At 39.6% G+C, this 24854-nt stretch overlaps 1 protein-coding gene across 2 annotated transcripts; it reads left to right on the top strand.

The window, feature by feature from the left end:
* Positions 1-1403: 1403 nt before the first annotated feature.
* fli1rs (Fli-1 proto-oncogene, ETS transcription factor-related sequence) lies at positions 1404-24218 on the top strand. 2 transcript variants are annotated; one of them, XM_085365980.1, is made up of 10 exons: positions 1404-1517; positions 9322-9527; positions 11533-11702; positions 15653-15856; positions 17099-17179; positions 21675-21743; positions 21896-21958; positions 22640-22687; positions 22927-23013; positions 23505-24218. In XM_085365980.1, exons 1-10 carry the CDS (start codon positions 1500-1502, stop codon positions 24026-24028), a joined length of 1470 nt encoding a protein of 489 aa, XP_085222106.1. In that variant the 5' UTR covers positions 1404-1499; the 3' UTR covers positions 24029-24218. The 2 variants fall into 2 exon arrangements, with proteins under 2 accessions (XP_085222106.1, XP_085222107.1); XM_085365981.1 differs by lacking the exon at positions 22927-23013.
* Positions 24219-24854: the final 636 nt, after the last annotated feature.

Genomic DNA, 24854 nt, shown 5'->3' with positions numbered 1-24854 from the left:
ATTGAAGAGCTCAATCACCTACAACGCCGAGCTACTGCTAGAAATATACTTTTAATGTTAACTTTACTTGTGAAAGAAAAATAGGAGAGAGAAAGGGAGGCTTAGAGACAGTAGAGTCCAAAAATACACTTTTATGACTGGTAGGTGCTTCCCTGTTGGTGAAGTAACGGTGAATTATTTTTCTTCTCCACAGGCACAAAAAGGCCAGTTTTACTTTCTGCTTTTTCTAAATGAATCTTTTTCAGTGGGTTTCCTTAAGTGTAAACAGCCAAGGAAAAGCAATTTTTCACATGAGGAGTTTATTAGTTTATTAGTCATGATACACACCTACATCTACTGTGAAATGAAACCAAATGACAACAACAGACACACAATTTCAGGCTGAGCCAGCTGTTTACAACGAGACACGTGCTTTGCTTGATTTTTTTTTTTAAGAAAATACATATTTTTAAAAAAGGAACCAGTGCTCGCCAAGTACAACATAACTGCTGTTAATAATAAAACCTTATTTTCAAAATATGAGGATTAATTGATCTCATATGTCCTACTCTCAGGGAATGTTTGATATTTATCACAGGAATAAAGATTAAAAGTTGCAGTTATTTATGGAACTCTGTGTGTAGTTTCAGTTATTGTTGGATTTACACCATCGTGGGCGCTGAAACGTGTGGAGTGTAGGGTGTGCAGTGATGAACTTCAGCCTGTCCTATGACTACAGGCTAAAAATGGCCTTCATATGTTCATATAGTCAGGTTGTCTAAATATTCACAAGATCAGTGGAAAAAAAATCAAAACAAAATAATGGCTTCAGTACAACGTGGGACTGAATGAAACATACTCAAACACACAAACAGGAGTTTTATTTCTAGGAGATTTTGTGATTTTCCTTTAATAGCGCTTAAAAACACAAATTTACTAGACTCTATTTCTAATGTTGTGTAGTAAGTTGTTCTAAATCGTGGGCACCTATTACCCAATAAGAATATTTTTGTAATCAAATTACATGCAAATAGTGTGAAGTCTGGCTGTTAACCATTTAAAGCCGCTGGGACTAAAATCACAGAGGCTAGTTGTATTTGACAAATATATATATTCAGTCACATCTCTGCTCTGTCGAGGTGATGCTAAGCCTCGCGCGCTTCAGACAGTGTGTTGATGCTTTGACTTCTTATGAATCTAATAAAGCTTTTTTGTTTTTCCTTCTAAGCAGGACGTGTTGGTTTCATGAGAAGTGACTTTACTGCTTTCAGTGTTGAGAGTGACTTCACTTCCCAATTTAGAGTGTGAAAGAGAGAGAGAGAGAGAGCGGGTGAGAGAGAGGGGGGGGGAGAAAAAAACTTGCCATCCGGTTTATGGTCTGTGAGCAAAAATTGTAACTGCAATGGTTTGCGCCATAGAGCCAATGCAGCCGTGCACGATTTGAAGTGAGGTTAGGAGCTAAATTAACTGAAACAATCACAAAACGACTAAATGACAAAGACCGCGAGGCTGCTGCTGCAATGGACTGTTCGATAAAGGTAGGTGTTTGCGCCGTTTTTTTAACGCCCGTGTTGAAGATGACAGGCGGCCACCCACACCGTGAGTCTGCTGAGTGAGAGAGTCAAGGCGGTGATGCGAGCTCCCCACTCTTTCCTTCTTGTACAAAATTTCCTCTTCCTTCCCGTTCGTGGTTGTATGTCGGCTCTATAATAACACAACTAACCACTACATCTTTACACTCAGATAAAAACACTAATTGGTGGCCGGTTATACGCGTAAAAGAGGATTTCCAAACGCACGCCTTTCGACTTTTTTCGTAATTTCGTCGAACTCTTCCTGCATTATTCACGGACCCACAATTAACGACAAGCATAAGGCACGGAGAGTCAAATTACTGACCACCGATCGCTTTCATAAACGCTTTTGTTTCTTTAACGAAGATGAAGTAGATGAAAGGGATGCTGGACTTTCTCGGTGCGCGTAAGGCAGGTGTCCTCGAAGGCGTCATGGATCGAATTGGAGCAGGAGGATCCATTTCCATCAGATGACTGGTATTTCACATTCCACACTATTACAGCTACAGCTGTTTATCGTCTCCTGAGGACCGTTAATTGTTTCGATGTCTTATCTTCTAAGAGAAGCTGAAATAAAGGCCTCTGTGTCAGAGAGAAAACGAACTTTTTACCGAAATTAGCGCCGACTGTTGCGCAACGAGGGGAAAATGCAATTATTTTAATCCGATTGTGCACTCAAGTGACCCAATTCACGCTCGGTTTCTATTAAATTGCGCCTGTATGCAACACTGGGCCTTTATATGCATGTATATAATTCTGTACTGTGATTTTTGCAGTATGCACGATCACAATTCTTAATTTCGACGCTATTTTAATATTGACATTTTTAATTAGTTCAAAATTAATTACTATAACGAATTCCTTTAAAATTTCATTACGGCTGCAAAACCTTTTTTGCAAGAAAAAGCGTTCCTCGGATGCAGGAAGTCATTATTCGCTGATTTCTCGGGTTGTTTCTAACATGCATTTGTATGTGCAGCTGTTTTTAGGCGCTAAACATGACCGAGATACGTGGTTTCTCGTTATGAAAAGGACAGCAATTAAAGGGCTAGTACAAAAAAGGGGCAAAATGAAGCCATACTAAAAGTAAACCTTAAATTATTATTAACATCCTTTATGACGAGTTTTTTTTTTTTTAATTCTTTTTAGTTTGTAGTTTCAGTGTCGGGAGACTCTTTGGGATTCTTTGTTATTTTTATATAATTATCCAGATGCTTATTCTCTTGTACTCTGTAGCTGTCGATTGTGTTTGAGGTTATTTTAAGAATAATTTATAGCAGCAAACGGGAGCACTTGTCAGGTGTCGTTATCTGAACGCAGCAGGCTTCCTGTCTCAAACCTCAGACTTTCCGCACACATTTCCGCTCCCTGGACCAGAAAAAAAAGTCAAAAAGGCAACAAAGGCTCTGAAAGACAGAAACAAAGTGGACAGAGTGAGGCGTTGCGTTGTCGTAGCCGCGCTGCCCGCTCCCTCGCTGACAGGGAGCTGGAGCAGAGAGGCCTGGCCCCGAGTTTGCGGCCTGCAGAGGCCTGCGTGCTGTCAGGATCCGAGCTGTGAAAACCGCACCGTTGTTTGTGCAGCACAAAGCGCAGCTGCTCGAGCCTTTGCAAAATCAGCTCAACTTTTACTTCTCCTTTCTGCCACTTGTTGCTTCAGACATGGCGAGGACAAAGGGCTGTGCCTTTGCACAACGTGATCTCTGGTCTTTTACTGCAGCAGACACCTCATGCGTGGGCTGCACTTAAACACAAATGTAGGTGTTTTTTTTATTATTATTATTATTTAAATTAAACTTAAATAACCCGAAATCAGACTCTTATGTAAGCAGGAGCTCAGTTAAGCTTTAAGACTTTTAGTCTCTATAAATAAAAACACCGAGGGGGGGGGGGGGGGGGGGGGGGGGAAGAGGAACTCAGAAATCACCAAAATACAATGTTTCCCATTAAAATACCAGCGTTTGAGATGGATATGTGGAAGTCCTGTTTGCGCTGCACTATTATTTATTCAAATATCAATCCAGGTTATTTGTCAGGCTGCATGCAGCATATTTTACTGAAGGCAAGATAATGCAGGCATCAACATATATCACCCAATCCGCTTCTTCAGCCCAAGATAAGCCTTGAGGGGCGTCATAAACGACTAAATATAAAACAGATTTTAATCATGTAACTGCTTCTTGCAAGTTGTTAACCACATCCTTTGTTCCAGCTTAGGGTTAGTGGCTTACCAACCTTTTTGGCCTTTAACCCCTTCATACAGTGTATTGTTTTATTAAATATTGCGTAGAGGTAGAGTTATGGAACATTTATGCAGTGAGCCAGATAAAAGACATATCTTTAAAATAAAATTGTTACACAAATATTTTCTAGTTGTCTTGCTAACCATTTGGCAACCTGCTGGAAACTACGAATTAAATGAACAACAGTAAATTCATCTAAAAGGGCTACTTTTTGTTTTTAGTGCACCTAGATTCCAAACTGGGGAACTGACAGTTTTCCCTCCCCTTTAAAAAGTAGAACCAATGACCTTCTACCTCTATGGTTAGGGGATGTGGTGATTTTGTTATGCTGTGTTGCAAGCATGTTTTGGGTCAAATGATCCCCTCAGTGGTAAAGAGCCACTGTAAATCTATATAAAGTTGTTTATGAAATATTTTTCTCCTATTTAAGGATAACACTGCTTATCCAGGGAGTGAGGGTGAAAGGTGAATGGTTTGAAGAGAATGAAAATGATGTGAATCATAATTGTTTCAGAGTAACCAAATCTCAGCCCACCTTAACAGTTTTGTTAGACCGCAGTCTTCCCTAATATTGCCACACAACAAATACAGAAATAATTGGAAAACCGGTGTTTCATCCTTCCACTAAATGCTTCAGACTGCAGAATCATTTCATTTAGGTTAGTCTGGCTCACTAAGACCTTTTATGTTGGTTTCCTTTAATTTGTTACCCGTTTGTAGCATTTTAAGGCTTACACAGGAATTTCTACAATTTTTGTTTGTTTGTTTATAGATCAAATTATTAACCAGGACATATTCATTAGATTGTAGGATACCTAAATGGTAGTTTTTGGTTGCAGCCCTGGTTACAGGTGAACTTTAGCAGTACAAATACATGTAGAATAGTACATGCAGCAGGATATATTTAAGGGGAAATTTCCTTTAAATGAAAAGGTCTTGGCAGTAAAAACTAAGAGTCTTTGAACACCAACACCCTTCGTGTGTGATTCATAACAGACTACTACTTAACGTTATCTGATTCAGGCTCTGTTGCAATGGCCTTCTCGTGTGCTACTGAAAAATGACTTTTGCAGGTAGAGTTATTAAAGTGAGTCTTGGAATATAAGGCATTTGGATTCATGGTTAAATGTGGATAAACTATGAATCTTATACAAATTTATACAAAGATGAATAAAGATCCCCATCTCGACAGGCCTCCTGTGAGCACGCTTTTAGTTGCTGGCTTGGGCAAGACTGCACTGATGCAACCTGCAAAGCTGCTGACAGCCATGTCAAAAGTTTCCATGCAGGACTTCGTGTTTGTGCGCTCACTCAAAGTGGAAAGTGCGTGCTATCAAAGTGAGCAGCAGCGGCGTAAATTTTAGGACATCGAGGCACAAGGCGGCCTCAGTTTCAAGAAGGTCATGTTTTTAAAAGCAGTTTTGTGTCACTGAGCAACAGCCTGAAACGCTCTCAACAGGAAGTCAGTTGTGGCATCGGCGGTCAGGCCGCAGTTTGGTATATTTGTATCAGTGAGCAGAGGAGATGAAGAGAGAGGGAAAGAGCAGAAAGAAACAGATAAAGAAAGAGCGGGAGTGTGCATGAGCTTTTCACTGAGCTCACTGTGCCAAAGAGCAAACGTTTGGATGAGAAACTGCAAGTGACGATAATATCAGCTTGAATTTTGAGCTCTAAATAAAATTAAAAAACTAAACAAAGCAACAAAAAAAGATACAATCTTCAGCTACGGCTCACAACTGCCTACTATCACGCATTCTCGTGAGAATTTGCTGTCAGCAGCGAGTTTTATCCCGCCTTCAGTTGACTGTTTCACTTCTGCACAGAGTAAAGGCCCCGGAGTGTGAGAAGACAAACTGACAACAAGAGGACAACAGAAGTAAAAGAAAGCAAAGAGATGGAGAACAAAGCACAACATGCAGTCCTGCTAACCACTTCTCAAACATACAACACACACACAGAGCCCTACATTTACAGCATTACATGCGTCAGACTCTGTTGCTGGTCTTTCATATGCGGAAGTATTCCTGTAAACAAAGTGTGAATAAGGTTTTGGTTCGGCTACATTAAGCGTGACAAGAAAAAAAACTGCAAACTCGAAATAAAAACAATATTAGATGGTAGTTTACAAAAGTGTCAGCGTTCATGTTGCATTATGGGTATTGTAGGCATTTTTTTTTTTAAATGACAGATATTCATCTGAAGTAACCATCTGCATGAATTTTGATCAAACAGCAGCCTGAAGCTGAGAGTCCCAAGTTAAAATCTCCAACTTTACAGCACAAATAAACATGTTTACAGTAGAAAGAAAAAACGCACCCCTGAATCGTATTTGTGTGTTCACAGTGACTATACTTGGCGGAGGGGGTTCTCATCTGTGTAGATTTTTATCACGTGGCATTATGAGGCCATCCTACTTTGTTGGTGACTGTAGTCACTGGCTTCATCTCCAGTAATATGAGTCAGAGAAATAGACCCGGCAGTTGTATATTTGGTGTTGGTGCTTTCTGAAGAATTTTCTAAATCAGTTATCTGATATACTGACACCTGCTTTGTAGCCATTTGTAATATAGGACCATCCAAGAAGTCCGGATGGTCCTATAGTGCAGCTTCTCACCTCATTAGTTAATTAGTTTAGAGGAGGCGAGTATTAGCATTGAATTTGGGCACATTAACACTAGTCAGCAGGTGTCTGTGTTTGTATGTAACACTGCCATCCGTCATCCAAATATGGCCACTTTTGGCTCAAATGTTTCCAACGACTCACATTTTGAAACCTAAATCTGAGGCTTCAACAAAGCAAGGAGTCCACAAACCAGTAGGTGCTGACATCCATCTTTTACATACAGTCTATGATTTTGACAGTAGTGCAGTGTTCAATATTTTTCGTAACAATTGTGTCTTTAAAATCTTGAGCAACTTTTTTGTGTAATCGTGGGTTGGAGTGAAATGAAAACGTAACCTTCTTCTAGAAAAAGGGCGTATCCATTACACAGCAGCAAACGCTCCACGCAGCAGAAGCAGTAGCTGACTTCTGTAGGAGTTTGTCTGCAGCATGAAGGAAATGCCGAATTGTGTGCCATGCATTAAGATGTGGTTCACAGTGCTCAGGCAACAATTGAGCTAAAAACAAACAAACAAACAAAACAACACACACACACGCACAAATGAAAAACAATGTGATGGCGGCACTTCAATCAAGGCTCATACTCTTCTTTCCGTCCACCCCTCTCCTCTCCTGACCACAGGCCTTTAAGGGTTGTTTTCCAGCTTTAAAATGACCCACATTTTTACACTATGCACCCCCTCCTCCACCATTTCCTCTCCCTTGGCCTGTGCCAAAAGGTTCCTGTGCACATGGCGGCCTGGTTTCCTGTAGGCCACTGAAAAAGCATGGCACTGACGTACAAGGCCCAAAGACAATGCTCAGCTCCTCTAAACAAACATGCACTTGCACCCACTTAGATGGCCGTGGTCGCATCACACATGCACGCACTTAATTTGAGCAGCAGACAGAACAACGGGTCCGGTCTCTGGCCTCCTGAGTACGTGGGATGAAAGTGCCATCTTCGAGCGGTTTTGAGGCCACATTTTGGGCGCTGAGCACAGGAAGACTGACTTAAATCTCAATTAGACTCCACCTTGAGCTAACACCCCTCCCCCTCCCTGCAACCCCGATCCTAACGGCAAAATAAAACTGTGGTTAAGGTTACTGATGTTCTTTATGATTAGACAGCCTCCTGGCTGCTTTCACAGTTCATTTCGCTCCTCATTGTAGTGGTTTCATAACCTCCTGTAGCTTTTTACGTTAAACATGCATTTAAAGTTTTAAACAGTCACAGGGGAATTCTTTATCGTGCAGAGAAGAGTTGAATCCTTCAAACTCAGCCCAGGGCCCAAATCTGGCCTCTTACAAAGGGAATTTCAGCCAGACAGTTGAAGTTCAGGAAAACTGCAATATGTTTGATTGACAGATTTTCATGTGCTTCTGTTTTCAAAAATATGCTCCATTATATCGACATGATTACCTTTTTTTAGGGCTTTCTAAAAATACTTTTTCTTGAAATTTGTCATTCAAGTTCTCGTCTTGAGGCCTTCAAGAAATACATGAAAACACAATCAGGGATTATTTTGCTTTTACAAAATCAAAGGAAAATAATCTGCAATGTTATCAAAATTAACAAATTAAACACTTTTAAACATAAATAAAACAATGACAATCTAGACAACACACCACAACATAAACATACATTTTGCAACATAAACAAAAAAACAAAAACAAAAAAAGATTTTCAACATTTTAAAGTTGACAGTTTTCCTGGTTTCTTGTGTAATTACTTCCATTCCTGCACAGTTCATCAAAAATAGTTCATCTGACTGAATTCAACCTTCCAACCAGACAGTTATGTTTCAACGCGGATTCGTCTATTTTGTGCCACTTAGCATTTCTTTATCGGATCCTAAAAACCCATCATTTTGTTTTTGGTTTTTTGGGTCAGAATTTTGCACATCTTTTAATTATATAAAGACCAAATCCCATGTTAGCAACTATTTTAAGTGAAGTATCGGTAACAAATCTACAATAATACCCAGGAACCCAGACTCCCAAACTGGGTTTAGAAGCAGTTAATTTATTAAAAAAAAATAAAATTAGATCGTTTATTTTACAAAATGGATTGAACCAAATATAATGGTAAATGTCTAAAACACATTCAGAAGCAGTTTATCGGTGTAGCCACTGAGTGCAACTCTAAAAGTGTGTAATGCAGTCATGAATTTAACTGAGTTTGAATAAAAGTGAACAAAAACAAACTGATTACACGTTTCATCCACAAGAAATCAAATTAAATATTAAAACGAGACTTCACAACGTATTCAGCCCATATTAACTGACATCGGCATTAATTTGTTGCTTTTTGATGTTTGCTGATTCTCAACCATCGAACTTCTGTTGGAAGCCATTTTTCCCTTTGTTGAGCAAGTTTCCAAAAATAGAAATGTGCTTCCTCGCAGCAGGTATCTGATCTGATATATATGTTTCCTCTCTGCCATTGTTGTCCAAAAACTATTAAGAACCCTTGACTGGGGGACTAGTTTGTTTTGACTCAGTCACACATACATCATCCTGTTGCTCACTAACGTGCATTAATCCACTGGCGAAAATAGTCGCCAACAAATTCATTACTTCCTGCTGTTTGAGTAACATTTCGTAAACAATGAAATTAATTCGTATTCAGTGAAGATCACTTAACCTTCTTCTTAAACTCTATATTTGTGACACAGATTTAACACTTCATGGCAGCATGAATTAATATACTTGAAATACGCGATATTATTTCCTGATTCCAAATCCTGGATGTGATTAATTCAATCTGGTTTCATACAAGCAGAAAACATTTTAGCATTAAAGCTTCAATGCTGCTGCTACAATCAGCTCCTGCTCGTTTCGGTGGATAAAAATAAGTGTTTTGAAAAAGCAGTTTCCACAGGTTGTGACCCGGCAGACACTGACCCGCGGTTCTGTTGAACAGGAAGCGCTGTCCGTGGTGAGTGAGGATCAGCCCATATTCGAGCCAACCTACCCCGCAGCCCCGGCCATGCACATGAAGACCGAGATGACGTCGCCCGGCGGGTTCAGCCAGACAAACAAGCAGAGCCCCGAGCCCACTGAGCCGGAGTGGGTGGGGCCAGGAGCACCAAGTGCTGGGAAGAGAGAACAACACGTCAATGGCACCAGGTGAGTCACGGCACGCCGAGGCCACAGGAGAGCGCGGGTTCCCGTATTATCTGACTCGAGTCCACGTTGGTATGTCGGGTTTTCCACATACTAAAAATATTTGTTTATCGTTCACTTCCCAGATTCCCGCCTCTGATTGTGATCACGGCTTTGTTCATTTCCCCCCCATCATCGCTACAAAGCGTGGGCCGGCTGTGATGGAAATTTGGGTCCCTATGTTCAATATTTTAATTTCCTGCATTATTGTGGTCCACCTGAACACGCTGCTCACTTTATACTGCGCTGCGTTTACACTCCGCAGCTACGTAATAAAACATGAAACACACAAAAAACATTAAGCATATACTTTCCAAAACTTTTGGCTTCTGAGATATCAATGTTGTGAGCACCTCACAGATTCATTTGAAAACACAGACGTAAAATACAAATCAGTTGTTTGGTTTGTTTGTTTTTCTGTCCCCGCTTCTTCAGTCAGAAACCGCTAAACTACTCAAACGTAGGCTGTTTATCAGCATCCACCTCCCACTGTGAGACATAAACACTATTAGACTGTTGCCGTTCTATTAATTTCAAATGTGACATCCATCACAGCTGACATTTGAATGAATAAGTACTTCTACTTTTGCTACTTAGACTGAAAAAAGAAAAATCTTGTAGAACTTTTTTAAAGCATTTTTCCACATTTGCATAAGGCTCTGTGTAGATCTAATAAGATATCCTAACAAGGCTTGAACAGCTTTTTCATTTAGTAAAGTCAGTGTATTTTTTTAAGTCTTTCTTTTCCTATTTGTTGCATGTTAAATCTAATTGACAGGGATTTATGTCCATTTTTAATAGAAATCCTTTAATTCAAATGGACTTTTTTTAAAAGTTAACTTATTGCAGCACAAGTAATCCCTTTGCACTGAAAGCTCAGACTACTCTAAATGCTCAGTTTTACAGATTTCTTTGGCTCAGTATGATGTCAGAAATCATTATTAAGGCACACAAGCTCAGGCTTTAAGCACAGAAGCCACGTCTTCTTTCTGTTCTTACCTTGTGTTTGTGATAGGCACCCAATCACACTGCAATCCCATTAATGGCGAGGTAGCTAACCAAAACTGATTGTTTCAGACCGCATGAAGCAAGTGGCTGCATGAAGCCTGACGTAGTGAGTCATTCTCAACAGGACCAGCAGGTTAACAGTGCTGATATGGAGATGGTTGCCAGTTTAGCAACCAACTTTCACAACTTTGACCATCTAATGTGACGGTAAATATTACCGCTTCAATAAAAGAACTGTATAAATACAGAACGTGCAAAACACTTCGGGTAAAGCTCAAAAGTTTTGCTCCTACCAAAACTACCAGATACAAGTGCCTGTATTGTGTTTACTGGGATTCTATGATCAGCAAGATTTCAGCTGGACTTTGAATTTGAAGTAAAATCCCAAGTCGGTTAAATATTCTGGAACCTCCTTCAACTCTGAAGCTTTTAAACAGAATAAATCAAACAAGAATAACATGAAAAATGACTTCAACAAGTTACATTCACAAATACAAATATGATTTTTAACCTTGACACATTTACATCTGCTTTCTATATTTAAGTGTAGTACACTCTGCTCATACCATTTCTGCACCGTTATTTAAGTAGGGCTTTTAATTCTAGATCAGCGCTACTGAGTGCAAGTATTTTCTAACAACTTCTATTTTTATGCAAAAACTGTCTATGTGGTGAAAACTGGGTTAAATTAGTGATGCACGCCACCTACTCCTGACAGGTCATTTCAGTGGAAATTGTTGCAGAGAAACAGTTTGACTAAATTTACCTCCTGTCATATACAGACTAGCAAAAACTCTGAGAGGAAATGTAGCTGGCTGAAACTGCATCCAGTCTATTGTCACAGATTTTTCTCTCTTCATAATTTGACTGTGGAGAGTAATTGATATATTCTCGAGACATTTAGAAGACTGAAATTGCTCCTCAGATGCTGACTAAAGCCTCTCTTTTCCTTTTGTCGTAGTCGCGAGTCCCCAGTGGATTGCAGCGTCACCAAGCGTTCCAGACACATGAGCAATGAAGGGGCCTCGATGCAGTACCAGGCCTCCTCGTACACGGAGCCCCGCGTCAGCCCCCAGGCCACCACCCCACCCAGCAGTGCCACTGAGGAGAAGAGGGTCATCGTGCCAGCAGGTGAGCTGAGCCACTCACATGAGCTGGCGCTCAGCCGCCATGATGCATCACTGTCCCCATCACGAGACGGTTTCCCAACAGCCGGCACAGCCTGGGCTTGTGCAACATCAGTACTAACTGAATCAGAGACGGGCATGTGCGTGTAATTATTCGTCTCTTAAAAGAGCCCCAAGAGCCCCGGAGCACAACAGATAAACAATAGCAGGTTTCTAGCAGTTGTGGCACAAGGTGACATCAGGCTTTCAAAAAAAGTGTGAAGTCTAAAGTGCAAAATTAACGCTCAGGACTGTGATATTAACAAAAGAGAGAACAAGCAAGAACAGACCTGATGAGCAGGCTTCAACATTTTCAGTTTTAATCAGCTCGCTTCCTTTTTCAGGACTGTAATGAAAATACATAAATAACCAGCAGCTACGTCTGAAAACACAGTATTTAAATATTCTTTGAAATGAATTCTTTTTTAAACTCAAAGCAAACCTAAGAAATCACATAAATATGTGTGCACCACATTAATACATCACAGGAATTTATCTCAAGGGATGCTTTAAATAATTAACTGAGCACTTCTGCCATAGTAGTTCATTTACTCTCACTTTATTTTACTTTTTATTTTAATGCAGAATTGCAACGAAGCAGGTATGTAATACACAGATTTCACTGTAATATACATCAGGAGATCACATGAAGATTATTATAATAGTGTAATGTAACTCAAACAGCTGGTAGTATTAGACTGCAAAGCTCCTATTTGCTGTGCTTTTATAGCAAGAAACTGTGTACAACATGGTTTTTATGGTATATTAATCAGCAGGAACATGCAGGCATATTTCAGCAGCTTTCATACCTGTTAGTAAATCTATATCGCTATAAAGCTAATAATAAATGTTTGTCCAACCAAACATCCAACGATTTAAAATCAACAAGCCACTGCTGCACTGCGGTAAGATTTTGTAAGGCAAAAGAAGTCCAATATCCAGAACTTGAAAGTTGCTTTTTATGATTTATTTATCCAGTTTGGCAAGCAATAAACAAAGATCCATTTTTGCTGCTTCCAGCTGCTTCTCCTGCTCTGGTAAAAAACCATAGGCCCACCCCAGTGCATGCTGGTCCTATACCAGTCCCTTTACTTGCAGAAAATGTCCCTACTGTTCTTCCTGGCTGACTTAACAAGATAAACAACAAAACAAAGCAAAAAATGAAACAAGTATTGACCTACAAATAAAACTTATAACGAAAAATATAAGTAAACCAACAACAAATTTAAAAATAATAAAAATAACGAATAAAAAGCTCCAACAATAAATAAACAAATATTTACTTCACATTCTTCTACAGCAACAGTATCTATTTTTAAAAAGTACACATTTGAAAGGTATTAAAAAAAATCTGAAATGAATGAGACTGATGTCGTAGCCACCGGCTGCTTTTCACATCTGTTGATCTTCTGAGAGTACAGAACAACACCAGCCCTAATATTTAATACACACAAGGCTGATACTCATCAGACGAATGTGAACATGACAAAACAGGAAGGATGTGTCGCTGCGACTAATTCAGTGTATCGTTTTTATAAGTCGTGGTGTCGATGCAAGTTTGTTTCAGCTGAGCGATGTGAAAAATGCACCGATCTCTCTGTTTGCAGAGGAAAAAAGTCGCCCATGCACAAACTGGATTAAACACGCCGATGTGTCATTTCTAGCTGAGTAGTTCAGTTTGCTGTCCCTTTTATCGCTGCTATGAATCACGGGTCCAGTCATCTAAATTCTTCCTCTGTCACAGCTTTCCTGATTTTGTCATCCCCAGAGACTCGTTAAACAGACAGCATGTTTCAGTGCACGTTTCAGCTGGCAGGTGAGGTGGATGATTTTAAAATTAATGTAAAAATCATCCGTGAGTCACCATCACAGAGTTATTCTGCCTTATAATACACGGATGTTGCATCACAGCAACACGTGTTGATCAGAACAATCAGGAGCTAAAGGACAGGATAACGTCCGCTCAGAGCTGAAGCTGCCGTCCAACATCACAGCCAGTTCACAGCACACAGTCATTGTTTGCTGCTGGAAATGAGCTTCCTGAATCGGACCAGGTATATTTTAACAGATCAACACCAAGCCAAGCTGAAGCTGCCACTGACTTGAGCTTAAAAACATGTTAGGCTCTTAGCACACAGGATACAATTAAAGAGTACAATATTCAGCATTATATAAATGAACAAGAACATGTATTGGATCCCTCAAACAATAACAAAAAAGACAATGAAAATCTAAATGAGCAAAAAGAAATATTCAAGATGAAGTCTATCTCTGTGAGATGCATATTACTACAACACGATTAAAAAAAATACTTTTAAGGCTAGAATGAGTAAAAAAAACAGTAGAGTTTAGAGTTTAGGAAATTTCATCATGCGGTGTATATATATCAGAAATATGTTCGTTATTACTTCTGCAGATTATATCAGTAAGGAAGCTGATTAAATATTGACTAATGACATATGGCAAAGGGGTGAGATTAAAAAAATATTTCTATGTCCGAACAAACGTGTAATCAGAGTTTACTCAAAAATGTTTTTGTTTTTTTTAACATGTATTGTATGTAGATTATGAAATATTGGACTCACACCAATGTTTCACCTTTACAATAATAATTTGACCAATAGCAGACCGGTACCATCAATACCAATGTTTCTCTCATTTATTCCCAGTTTGTGTGCAAATCGAATATTAAAATCTTTTTTCATTATTATAAGTTTCAAAGCCTTTCAGCGCTTCATAATAATTTAGAACACACAGCTGATGGGCCATTTTCAGTCCCACCAGCTGCCACTACAACACTAATGCATGTCAAAAATGTAAAACACTCCCACGTACATGAAATATGCTTAATGAACGTAAATATAGACGGCTTTGTCAAAGCCACTGTAATATTTCTAAAAAGCTGTTTTCAGCTCAGTATTATGGTCATTATTTACTCCCTGAATATTGAGCCCTTCAGGGAAATCAAGAGCGCAGATGGAGAAGCAGTTGAACAGTCAGAAGAAAAAAACAAAAAGAGAAAACACATGGCTGAAACCAAAGAACAGCTTATTTTAAATGTAATTTTCCTAATTATGCACGTACATATAACAGAAGTGTTGTCATAAATTTTAAGATGACTATTGATTTATTAAAATAAAAAAGAAAAACAATCCCGGCCTCAAATTTCAGTTGACTTCACAGCCCTTTAAAGATCACCAGATACCCTCTGAATGGCTCCACTGGATGAACTTTTATGACTATAAATATAAGCAGGACCCATTTAAACGTGTTCTCTGGTTAGGGGTGTGTTATCTGTTTTGACAGTGTGGTTATTCCCACCCTACCACCTATTTTACAATCACTATCAGAATCACTAAGAAGTATCCGGTGTTAATCAGCACTTTCATGACCTCCAAAACAAACAGGTTGTATTTAGCTGTGTGCTGAGTGCTCTTTAGACCGTTGACTCTTTCATCCCCCCCAATGTGATGGTGTGAAGGATTACAGGCGAGCACTGCTGGTATTTAAAGATTCCTTCCTGACATTTTAGAAAACGTAATTTTCCTGACATCATAAAGGTAAAACTTCAATTTTGTAAAAATTAACATCTTAATAATCTTCACATCCAGGCTGCAGTGCTGAGTTAAAGAAAATCCAGGTTTTAAACTCGTGTGAAAGTCTTCACATCAAAGCTGAAGTTACTGCTTGAGCTAACCACTCCTGGAAGTGTTTTCACAGGAAATCAGTGACCAGATTAATCAGAGTAATTTATGGTAATTCCCCAGTAAGTAGCTTCTACAATTTCCTGTTTGAAAGTTTCTGATACACAAAAAGCAGAACAGCCTCACAAAGGATGTTCAACTCTTCAAAAAAATGCCAAACATGAGTGAAAGTCTGTGTAATAAATGACTAAGCGCCTCTCTTCAATTCCAGATCCTGAGGTGTGGACGCAGGACCACGTGCGCCAGTGGCTGGACTGGGCCATCAAGGAGTACGTCCTGGAGCAGGTGGATGTCATGCTTTTCCAAGCGCTTGATGGGAAAGCCCTGTGCAAGATGACCAAAGACGACATGATGCGGCTCACGTCGGCCTACAATGCAGACATCCTGCTCTCGCACCTCAATTACCTCCGGCAGAGTAAGGCTGGCTTCATGTGTGAGATCTTGCTCTGCAGCTGATAACATTGTTCACGTCTCGCAGATTTCAAAGGTTTTCAAGTGGCAAAAATGCATCGAACACGAGGATCTAACAGTTCCCCGACGCAGCTGCGTTAGTCTCGCTTCAGTCTCACTGAAGCATTTCCATTTTTGTCCGTGTAATGAAGATCTTCTGAAATTAAACACTCGGAAAAGAATTGCAGCAAAAACCATTTTTGAAAGTGTGCATTTGGATTTTTTAAATATTTTTCCTGAGGTTTGTTATCTCAGAATTGGATTTACTGATAAATAAACTCCACCCAGGTATCAGTGCAGTTAAGAGAAACGCAGATTCATTGGGGGCAAATAAAGAGTTCATGATGTTTTTTGTTTTGAGGAACATGATGTCACTTCAGGCTCTCGTTTGTTGTTCTGTTAACCAAATTTGTGGTCTTCACTGAGCGTTGTGGCCACTGTTCCTCTTTGCAAAAGCAGGTTTCCTGTGTTTCGCATAACACACGTACGTCACCATGAGTTTGGATCCGTACTACATTACATAATTTACCAAGTGTTTGTGACTGAAGCAGCAGCAGTTTGACGAGTGCAAATCACTGCAGTCATCGTGTCTGAGCTGGTTCGACAAGAGGTGGACAAATGAACAGCAGCATCCAGTGTTGCACTGAGGGTGGGCTGTGAGGAAGACAATGTGGGTGCTTAGTAGCCTTGAGGTTAGGGAAGCAGACATTTTGAATTAACAAAAATCAAAGTAAAGGTTGCAGGAAAAGGTTTGAGGTTTTAAATGTTCGAAAGCCGATTTAAAAAAGATTAAAAAGTAGTGAAACAAAAACAGCCGTGGCGATTAATTTACTGCAGAAAATGATGCAGTGTTTGTAAAAGTATTTCTTTCAGTATCACAGGAAATGGTCCTCTCAGATCCTTCCAGAACTTTTCTGGTGAATTGGCACCTCAGTCTTTGATAGATCCTCATTTTTTTAAATAAAGCCTGAGTTTTCACCTTCAAGTTATCCTACTGGTTCACGAGGCATTCACAGTCCATTCTTTTCAACTGGCTGGACAAAAAAGTCGAGTCTGTTGAAGCAACAGGAAAAACAAAGCACCCCCACCCCACAGTTATGTTATGCTTCTGACACACAGGACAGGCACTACTCTTTCTACTCTGCTGTGCTTGTTTAAAAGAATATAACATTGATTTTTATTTCATTCTTGAATCTTTTTTCCCCAGGTAGTCCAACGTTCTCCTACCCAACAACTCCCACCAACAACACACCACCACAACAACAGCCGCCCAGACAGGTGAAAACAGGTGAGATCAACCTCTGGCACATTTCACCCATTTTCAGGACAACACATTCTCCTAATCAGCTTCTTTGTGTGATGAGGTCCCAAATATTTTAATACCTAACATGAGGGATTTTGTGTTGTTGCTTAGTGAAAAATCATAATTAGCAACACTAACATCAAAGTTGTTCAGTTATCCACCGATTCCACATATACTAAAAGGTGCCCTTCACCTCAGAATTGAATATAAATATATATATTTTAATGTATTCATTTTGCTTTCGACTGTCTGCATCCATCACCCAAAAGTTGTGCACAGCTAGCTAACAGTTCAGTTCAGTTCAAAGAGGCAGTGTTGGTAATATTTACCTTCCGTCACGAGCACGAGGCCTAGTGTCAGATACACACTTCCTTCTGCACTGCGATAGTTAGCGGGTGTAGTTTGATAGAAACAAATAGTTCCTACATGAAACCACTCACAACAAGGTTTGTGGAGGTTTTCAGTAACCTGGTCACGATTTCTGGTAAGACACACGGCTGCTTAGGTTCTCAGATGTATTTTTTGTTTTTGCCGCTTTCAGCACCACAAAGTTACTGTGAATTAGTTGCATTACGTACAAGGAAAGGACGACATTTCTTGGGGTCATGCAAGGTTCATTTTGGGGTGAACTGTAATTAACCTCAGTTATACCTTCATCGTGCAGATGAAGCTGATTAGCTGACTTGTGTTAAATTAATAAATAAATTCTAATTTGAGGTTTCGGTTTACTGGGACTGTTATTTACCAAGTGTTGCATTAAAACCAAATCTGAAGGGAGGTGCATTTTTATTTTATGCATCGTTTCTATAAAAGTACATTTCCATTTAATACAGGATGTTAGGGTTCTGAAAAATAGAACAGTTCATAATATTGTGGTCATTCTTCAAAATGAGGTCGCGATAACAACTGTGCAGGACTGAAATGTATAAAACGCTTGGCTGTTAGACTGTCACGAGTCACTTTCTGCAGCAAAACCATCACAATCATCAGAACTGATACTGAAATGATAAAAACAAACCAGTTTTTAATTAAAATGCAGTGGATGTTTACTCGAGTATTGTAGTTAAAGTAAATTATGGGCACCTCAAAATAATTTGATTTTAGGGTATTTTTATGTGTTTAGTCTTAAATTTCAGAGGGAAACAATACGTTCCTTTCTCCTGCACTGCATTTTTCTAGCGGGCACGCTCTGTTTTGCATAACTATTTTTAAATCCCGGTAGCTCTGCAACCACGTCAGCTAGCGCAATAATTTTTTTTTTTTTTGCATATGAAACCGGAGGAGTTGTACTTACATCTTATGCCATCAGCTTGTCCTCGGTCACAGTTTCCTTCCACATATAGCTTTGCAAAAACTGCATAAAAGCACTTGCAGCAACAAAAACATAATATTCCAGAAACAGGCTTTGCCGATCCGATCAGCTGTTCGTAACACTTCCTAAATTGGAATAGATGTCAGCGCAAACTTTTGCATGTCAGCCATGAACTGCCCGAAACAGGAAGTGACGTCATTTTCGCGGGAATGTAGTTTTTTTTAACCATCAGGGCCTCATGAGCCTATACTGGTGTTTTTAAAAGTTATCTTTGACTTTCTAACTTTCTGTGTCGTTTCTGGGATGCTGAGGACTCATATTGCACTGCTGGAAATAGTTTATTTTGATGCATATGCTGCTTTTTTGCTAATTTGCAGTATAATATTTATTTTCGTTTTTCCTGCAATATATAAAAATTGGTGTATTTCAGAAATAAAACTATGAAGACACTCAAAATAAATTTCCTGTGGTGGGAAACTATTTTGTGCAACTTTTTTCTATTTACAGTTTTGAGGGATAAGCCTCTTAAATTTCTCTAACTAGAAATATATGTTAAAAAACAAAAACCATTTAATTTTTTTGTAGTTTATTGCACTTTTTTGCAATTTATGTAATTACTATGCACTTAATGCAGACATATTATTAAGATTTGGGCTATAATGGTTGCATTGATGTATAGCAACTTGAAATGCTCCCAAAAATGGCACTACAACATGTAAAAATATAATATAAGCTCTGGCGGGCTTGGTTCTATGGTAGGTCTTAAAGGGTTAAAGGTTGCTGATCACACAAACATAAAAACACACACACACACACACACACACACACACAAAAAACAAAACAAACAGCTACAGTAAATGAAACCATTGTGAGACGTCAGGATTTCCAACCTTTTCTTGTTTCAGGTTTATGTGAACAGCAGTCTTTCCTCTAAACCTCACTGCAGACTCTTATTTAGATCATGTCCTGAACTCTGAGGTTACATTTTCTAATAATACAAACAGCATAACTGTCTTTCATTTCTTTCATGCTTACTACCAAACTACTTACCTAAAAGATTTATAATTAAAAAAAAATTAGAGTAGTTCAAACTAGGCTTTCTACCATGACCAGTAAACTGTACTTGGTGTACTCTGTAACTGTTGAGCATGAGCACTATTATGGACAGCCTCTCCGTTGCTACTTTAAGCATTCATAGCAGATACTGTGGTATGATTTTATTTGGAGCATTGGAGGATTCAAAATTAACCCATTGGGCTTTTTTTGTTTCATACTTTAATTGCTGTACTATATTCAAGTAGCTTAGTATGATCACTATTCAAAATAATCTATATGCATCTATATCCGCCCCCTTAATCCTCCATCTGAAAGAAGACATTGTAGCAGTTTCTCCTTTAAGACAACTTATGATTGGCTGCTGCTCATAAACAGTATCTGAGCTGGGTGGGGCTTTGTATTCACGGGTAGAGATGTCTGATACCATACAGAACCAAGAGTTAAATTAAAAATATATATTTTAGATGTGTCCTTGATCCAACACAGCTGATTTAAATGGCTAAATTTCCTCCTCAACATGTCTTGAAGTTCTCCAGAGGCCTGGTAATGAACTAATCATCTGATCCAGGTGTGTTGACTCAGGGCGATGTCTAAAACCTGCAGGACACCGGCCCTTGAGGCCTGAAGTTCCCCACCCCTGGATTACATGATGGTGGGGCAATGTCTTAGAGATGTTTCACACCTTGGCCCCGGTGACAGTAACTTTTTTTCTACACCTTGGCTCATGTGACAACAAATGATTAATAACTGATCAGTGACCCAGAGGTGAAACATCTTCACAAACATTTGAGATGGCTTCCTGTACAGCTTGTGTAGGAGGGAGTAGCTTGTAATAAGTACTGATGTGTCTCAGCATTGATAAAGTGTTTCTGTAAGAGGTGGATCAGGACACATTAGCATCTACACTCAGTTACTGGACATTCAACTTGTAGTACTCACTGCACAACTGTGCAGTAGTTCATGTTTGCCACAGTTTGCTATTAGTCATAGTCTGTGTTTCAGGTTGCTTGATGCAACTGGTGGTTTTTTCCATTTTTTCATTTCCATCACCCACAGCCCCTCTCTGTGGGGGCCGGGTTCTGGTGGGGGTCTCTTCCTTTGACTTGTGTCGCCTACGATCATCTGATTATTGAGGTTCTCTCCTTGAGTTCAGAGTTATTATAGTTTTGTGTTGTTTCATCAATTTCCATTTCATTTGACTACAAAGCCTTGAGGTGACTGTTGTTGTGATTTGGCACTATATAAATAAAACTGAAATGAACTGAACAGACTTAAGTCTAGCTTGAAGAGGAGGTTTGCTCATTTTAGTTTGAGTTTTTATTATTATTGTGTGGAGGGCATATGTCAGGGTCAGCACAGGTCTTACAATAAAAACACAGTTGACTTACATTTTGTAGACATCCAAGACAAACTGTGATTAAATTTGACTTAAGTACGAAGTAATAAAACGTCCTCTATATTTTTGTTTCATTCGTTAGTTTTCCAAGTTCACAAAATTGTTTCAGTTGTATTTTCCAAGTCTATTTTTTTGTTGAGTAAAATATTTTGGGGGGGGTTTTACATCTAGTTTTAGAGTTTAGTTTTAGTTAACTAAAATTAACCTTGCTTGAGAGAACCATTGTTGTGAATTGGTGCCATATTACCAAAAAAACCCTGAATGAAATCAAAGCTTATGAGTGCAGGGTTTTAACAGAGGCCTGAACTACCTGAACATTTAAGGATTTAAAAATGATGTGCCGAGTTTCAGAACCATGTTGCCCAGTGCCAAAGTCTGAAAGGCTCCTTGGCACAACATTGGCCCCAAAACCGACGAGTCCAAACTCAACAGCCAGTTTCAAACAGGAAACAGCTGCACCGACAAAGGAAATGAGGGGGTATGGCTTCGGCTCCTGGGACAAAATTCACAATCTTGTGGCAACAAGGGTGGTCTGAACAAAAGAATGCTCTCCCAAGAAACTACGGGTCATCTCAAGACCTCCAAAGCCTTATCATTGTGGTCTCGGTTTACTAAACTTCCTTCCTACTATAGCTCACTCGTCTTAATGTCCACTTCAAAGATTTTAATGCTCGTCAGTGTCTGGTCTCATCCTCATTGTGTTTGTGTTCATACAGAGAACAGTTTTGATGAAATCAGCCGCAGGAACAGCTGGCCGACAAACACCATGACTACAGTGCCTAAAGGTATGAAAAAAAAGACGATATGAAACCGATAATAAGGATGAACTTTTTCATGCAAGAACACCCAATGGATTTTGCATTTTCTCTGGCTTTAACACAGCAGAAAAATCAAACAATTTCACACATTATACACAAGTTTTATTTTTTTTTTTTAGGTTCTTCAATGGAGCACCAGCACAGTACACGAGTTACAGAGCCTGCTCCAAGGATTGGGCAAGGTACGAAGACCACGTGTATGTTTAGGCAGATCCTGGTTTACTGCTAACATTTTCTTCTTCTTTTTTGGCTCTAACTCATTGCACCCCTCACTGTAGGAAGTATGGGAAAATGAGGAGTCACACAAAATGATATGCAAATGACATCGGTGCCTTTTTAAATGTTTGTTTTCAGTCTATCGAGTCAACGAGCTTCATCTAACAATTATTTCCTTCTTAGTTAACTCACCACAAGCACAATATGGGACAATGCTGTTAGTTTTAATTAAACTGATGCACAAACCTAAACTTTGATTGTAAAGAAAGACAAAGCTTGTGGCCTGAAAGGTCACAGGATCACCAAAGAAACTGCTGAAACACAAATCTGACTGCAATCATTTAACAGTTGGAGACGATCAGATATTGGTTGTGGCTAAAGTGGTGAACTGATCACACATCCCTTATCCCTTAGGCATTATATTAGTTTGACAGGTTTCATTGTGCTCACGTTAGAACATTTGAACTAACCTCCTCAAAAGACCACATTCAAAGCTCTGATTGGTCGAGCGTTTCTTCAATCTCAGCTTGAATTATGCTTATGTGTGCAAGAAAATGTGTTTTAACTCATTTCAGGGCATTTAAATCTTGGAGCATTAATATTAAAGTGACAATGTGTAAAAGTAATATTCCTTTTCTTCTTTACAGACCCATACCAGACATTAGGACCCATTAGCAGTCGGCTAGCCAACCCAGGTAAGAATCTGAACCATCATCAAGATAAATAGACAAGGACGATACAAATGAGGCCTTTACACTGTCTGCTTTGGCATCATGAGAAGCAAGCAAGCAAGCAAGGGCTGGCACACATGCACTTACTTTCCAAAGTGGAGTAAACACCAAGCAACAGCTGTTGTGTCATCACGCTTTACGCTATGACAAAATCTGGCTTCCCTCTCACCAGAATGACTGTTTGCCCTGCTGTTTCCTCACAGAAGGCCAAGCCCTCAACTCATCCAAGAACCGAACAGGCAAACAAAGTGCATACAAGCTCCCTGACCCCAGCGCTCACAGGCCTGTGGGTAGGTTTCTGCCCTGATGTCTATCACTTCAACCAAGCCACACAGTGAAAAGGTCACATTTGCTGAAAAAACAAATAAAGCATATTCTGACTTTTGTTTGGAACTCGTTACACTCAGAAAACCTGACGAGCTATCCAAAAGCAAATGGATCCATGATGAGGCATTTAATCCTATGAGGCTGAAGTAGCCAAGTTACCCTAACTCTGTATTCATTCATTCACTTATCCTGGAAACTAAAAGTGTTTTGACTTTTTTCCTGTCAACACTTGAGAGAACTCATTTAGAAATTGGGGGGGGGAAAAAACTTTATCTTTACACAAATTTAAATGCTAATTTTAAAGCCGACCTGTTTACATTTTTAAACACTGATGATTGTATTCCTTGAAAATAAATAAATATTAGGCACAAACCGTTTCCTTTCTTGTTTTGAGCATGCAGTCACTGTTAAATCAGAACTCAGTGCCTTAACTCTCCTGCGTTTATCCTCCCAGGCTCAGGGCAGATCCAGCTGTGGCAGTTCCTTCTGGAGCTTCTGTCTGACAGCAACAATGCCAGCATCATTACCTGGGAGGGTACCAACGGTGAGTTCAAGATGACCGACCCGGACGAAGTGGCCAAACGCTGGGGTGAGCGCAAGAGCAAGCCAAACATGAACTACGACAAGCTGAGCCGCGCCCTGCGCTACTACTACGACAAGAACATCATGACTAAGGTGCACGGCAAGCGCTACGCCTACAAATTTGACTTCCAAGGCATCTCGCAGGCACACCAGAACCACTCAGGAGATGGTGGGATTGTTAAGTACCAGAATGAGATGTCTTATGTCCAGACCTACCACAGCCACCAGCCCAAAATGAACTTCATGGGTGGCCATCCTGCACCTATGCCCGTCTCCCCTGGAAACTTTTTCGGCCCACCGTCACCATACTGGAACTCACCCAACAGCCCCATCTATCCTGGGTCAGCCATGACCAGACATCCTGCCACTCACTCCCACCTGAGCTCGTACTACTGAGCATGATGCCAACTGAACAGAAAAACAAACAAAACAGGAGAGGAACCCAAGTGCACCAAAGCACGCTCCGTCTCACCTGCCACCGAGCTGAACTCTGTTGAAAGAAGGCGAAATGACGCCATCATTCAAATTTTAAAGGCATTATTAAGTTGTCTTTGTTACGTTCCGTCTCAAAAACAAAAAAAAAACAAAAAACAAAAAAACCACGGACAAACATGAGGGTATATTAACCCTGGTATTGTATGCTTCCAGGAGTTTTATAAATAAACTCATAATATACTATATTAATGGTTATTCAGTTATGAATTTTTTCACACATCTGTAAAATACTTTGTTTGATATTGACTGTTGTAAAGACAGACGTCATAGTAGCATAACAGATCTGCAACTGTTCTTTTCACTTCACAGGTCAAAACAGTTATCCCTGACTTTTTGTAAAAGGGAAATTGTACAGAATTAACATGTAGCAATAAAACAAATGCTTGATGTAAAGCTAATAAATAACGCCTGTATGAGGAAAAGAGATCTGATTTTATGTTTACAGTTAAACAAAAACAGCAACAACAACAACAACAACCACCCAATCCACTCGGAGGAAAGTTGACCAAAGAAGGTCCCATACTGCAGCCCACAAAACCCAAACCATCTGTCATCAGAGACCCCAGGACATCCTCAAAGATCCCACACGCCTTACAGCAGCACAAGACACCTTAGATGGTCCTATATTAAATTATAGCACAGCAAATCTTTTAATTCATAATAAACAAGCTAACAAGAAGCTGGATGCAGATTTGCCATTTACAAAAGATGGATGTAGCCTTTGGGT

The sequence above is a fragment of the Diplotaxodon limnothrissa genome, linkage group LG11, assembly GCF_057381915.1.
Source record: "Diplotaxodon limnothrissa isolate DT_005_m linkage group LG11, D_limnothrissa_male_GT1.1, whole genome shotgun sequence".
Classification (NCBI taxonomy): Eukaryota; Metazoa; Chordata; class Actinopteri; order Cichliformes; family Cichlidae; genus Diplotaxodon; species Diplotaxodon limnothrissa.
This window is presented reverse-complemented; position numbering and strand designations above follow the sequence as displayed.

Excerpts from the sequence above, each read along its gene's own strand:
- fli1rs (XM_085365980.1), top strand. Across the intron at positions 9,528-11,532 it reads CAACACGTCAATGGCACCAG|TCGCGAGTCCCCAGTGGATT; the intron begins GTGAGTCACGGC and ends CTTTTGTCGTAG. Across the intron at positions 21,959-22,639 it reads TGCTCCAAGGATTGGGCAAG|ACCCATACCAGACATTAGGA; the intron begins GTACGAAGACCA and ends TCTTCTTTACAG.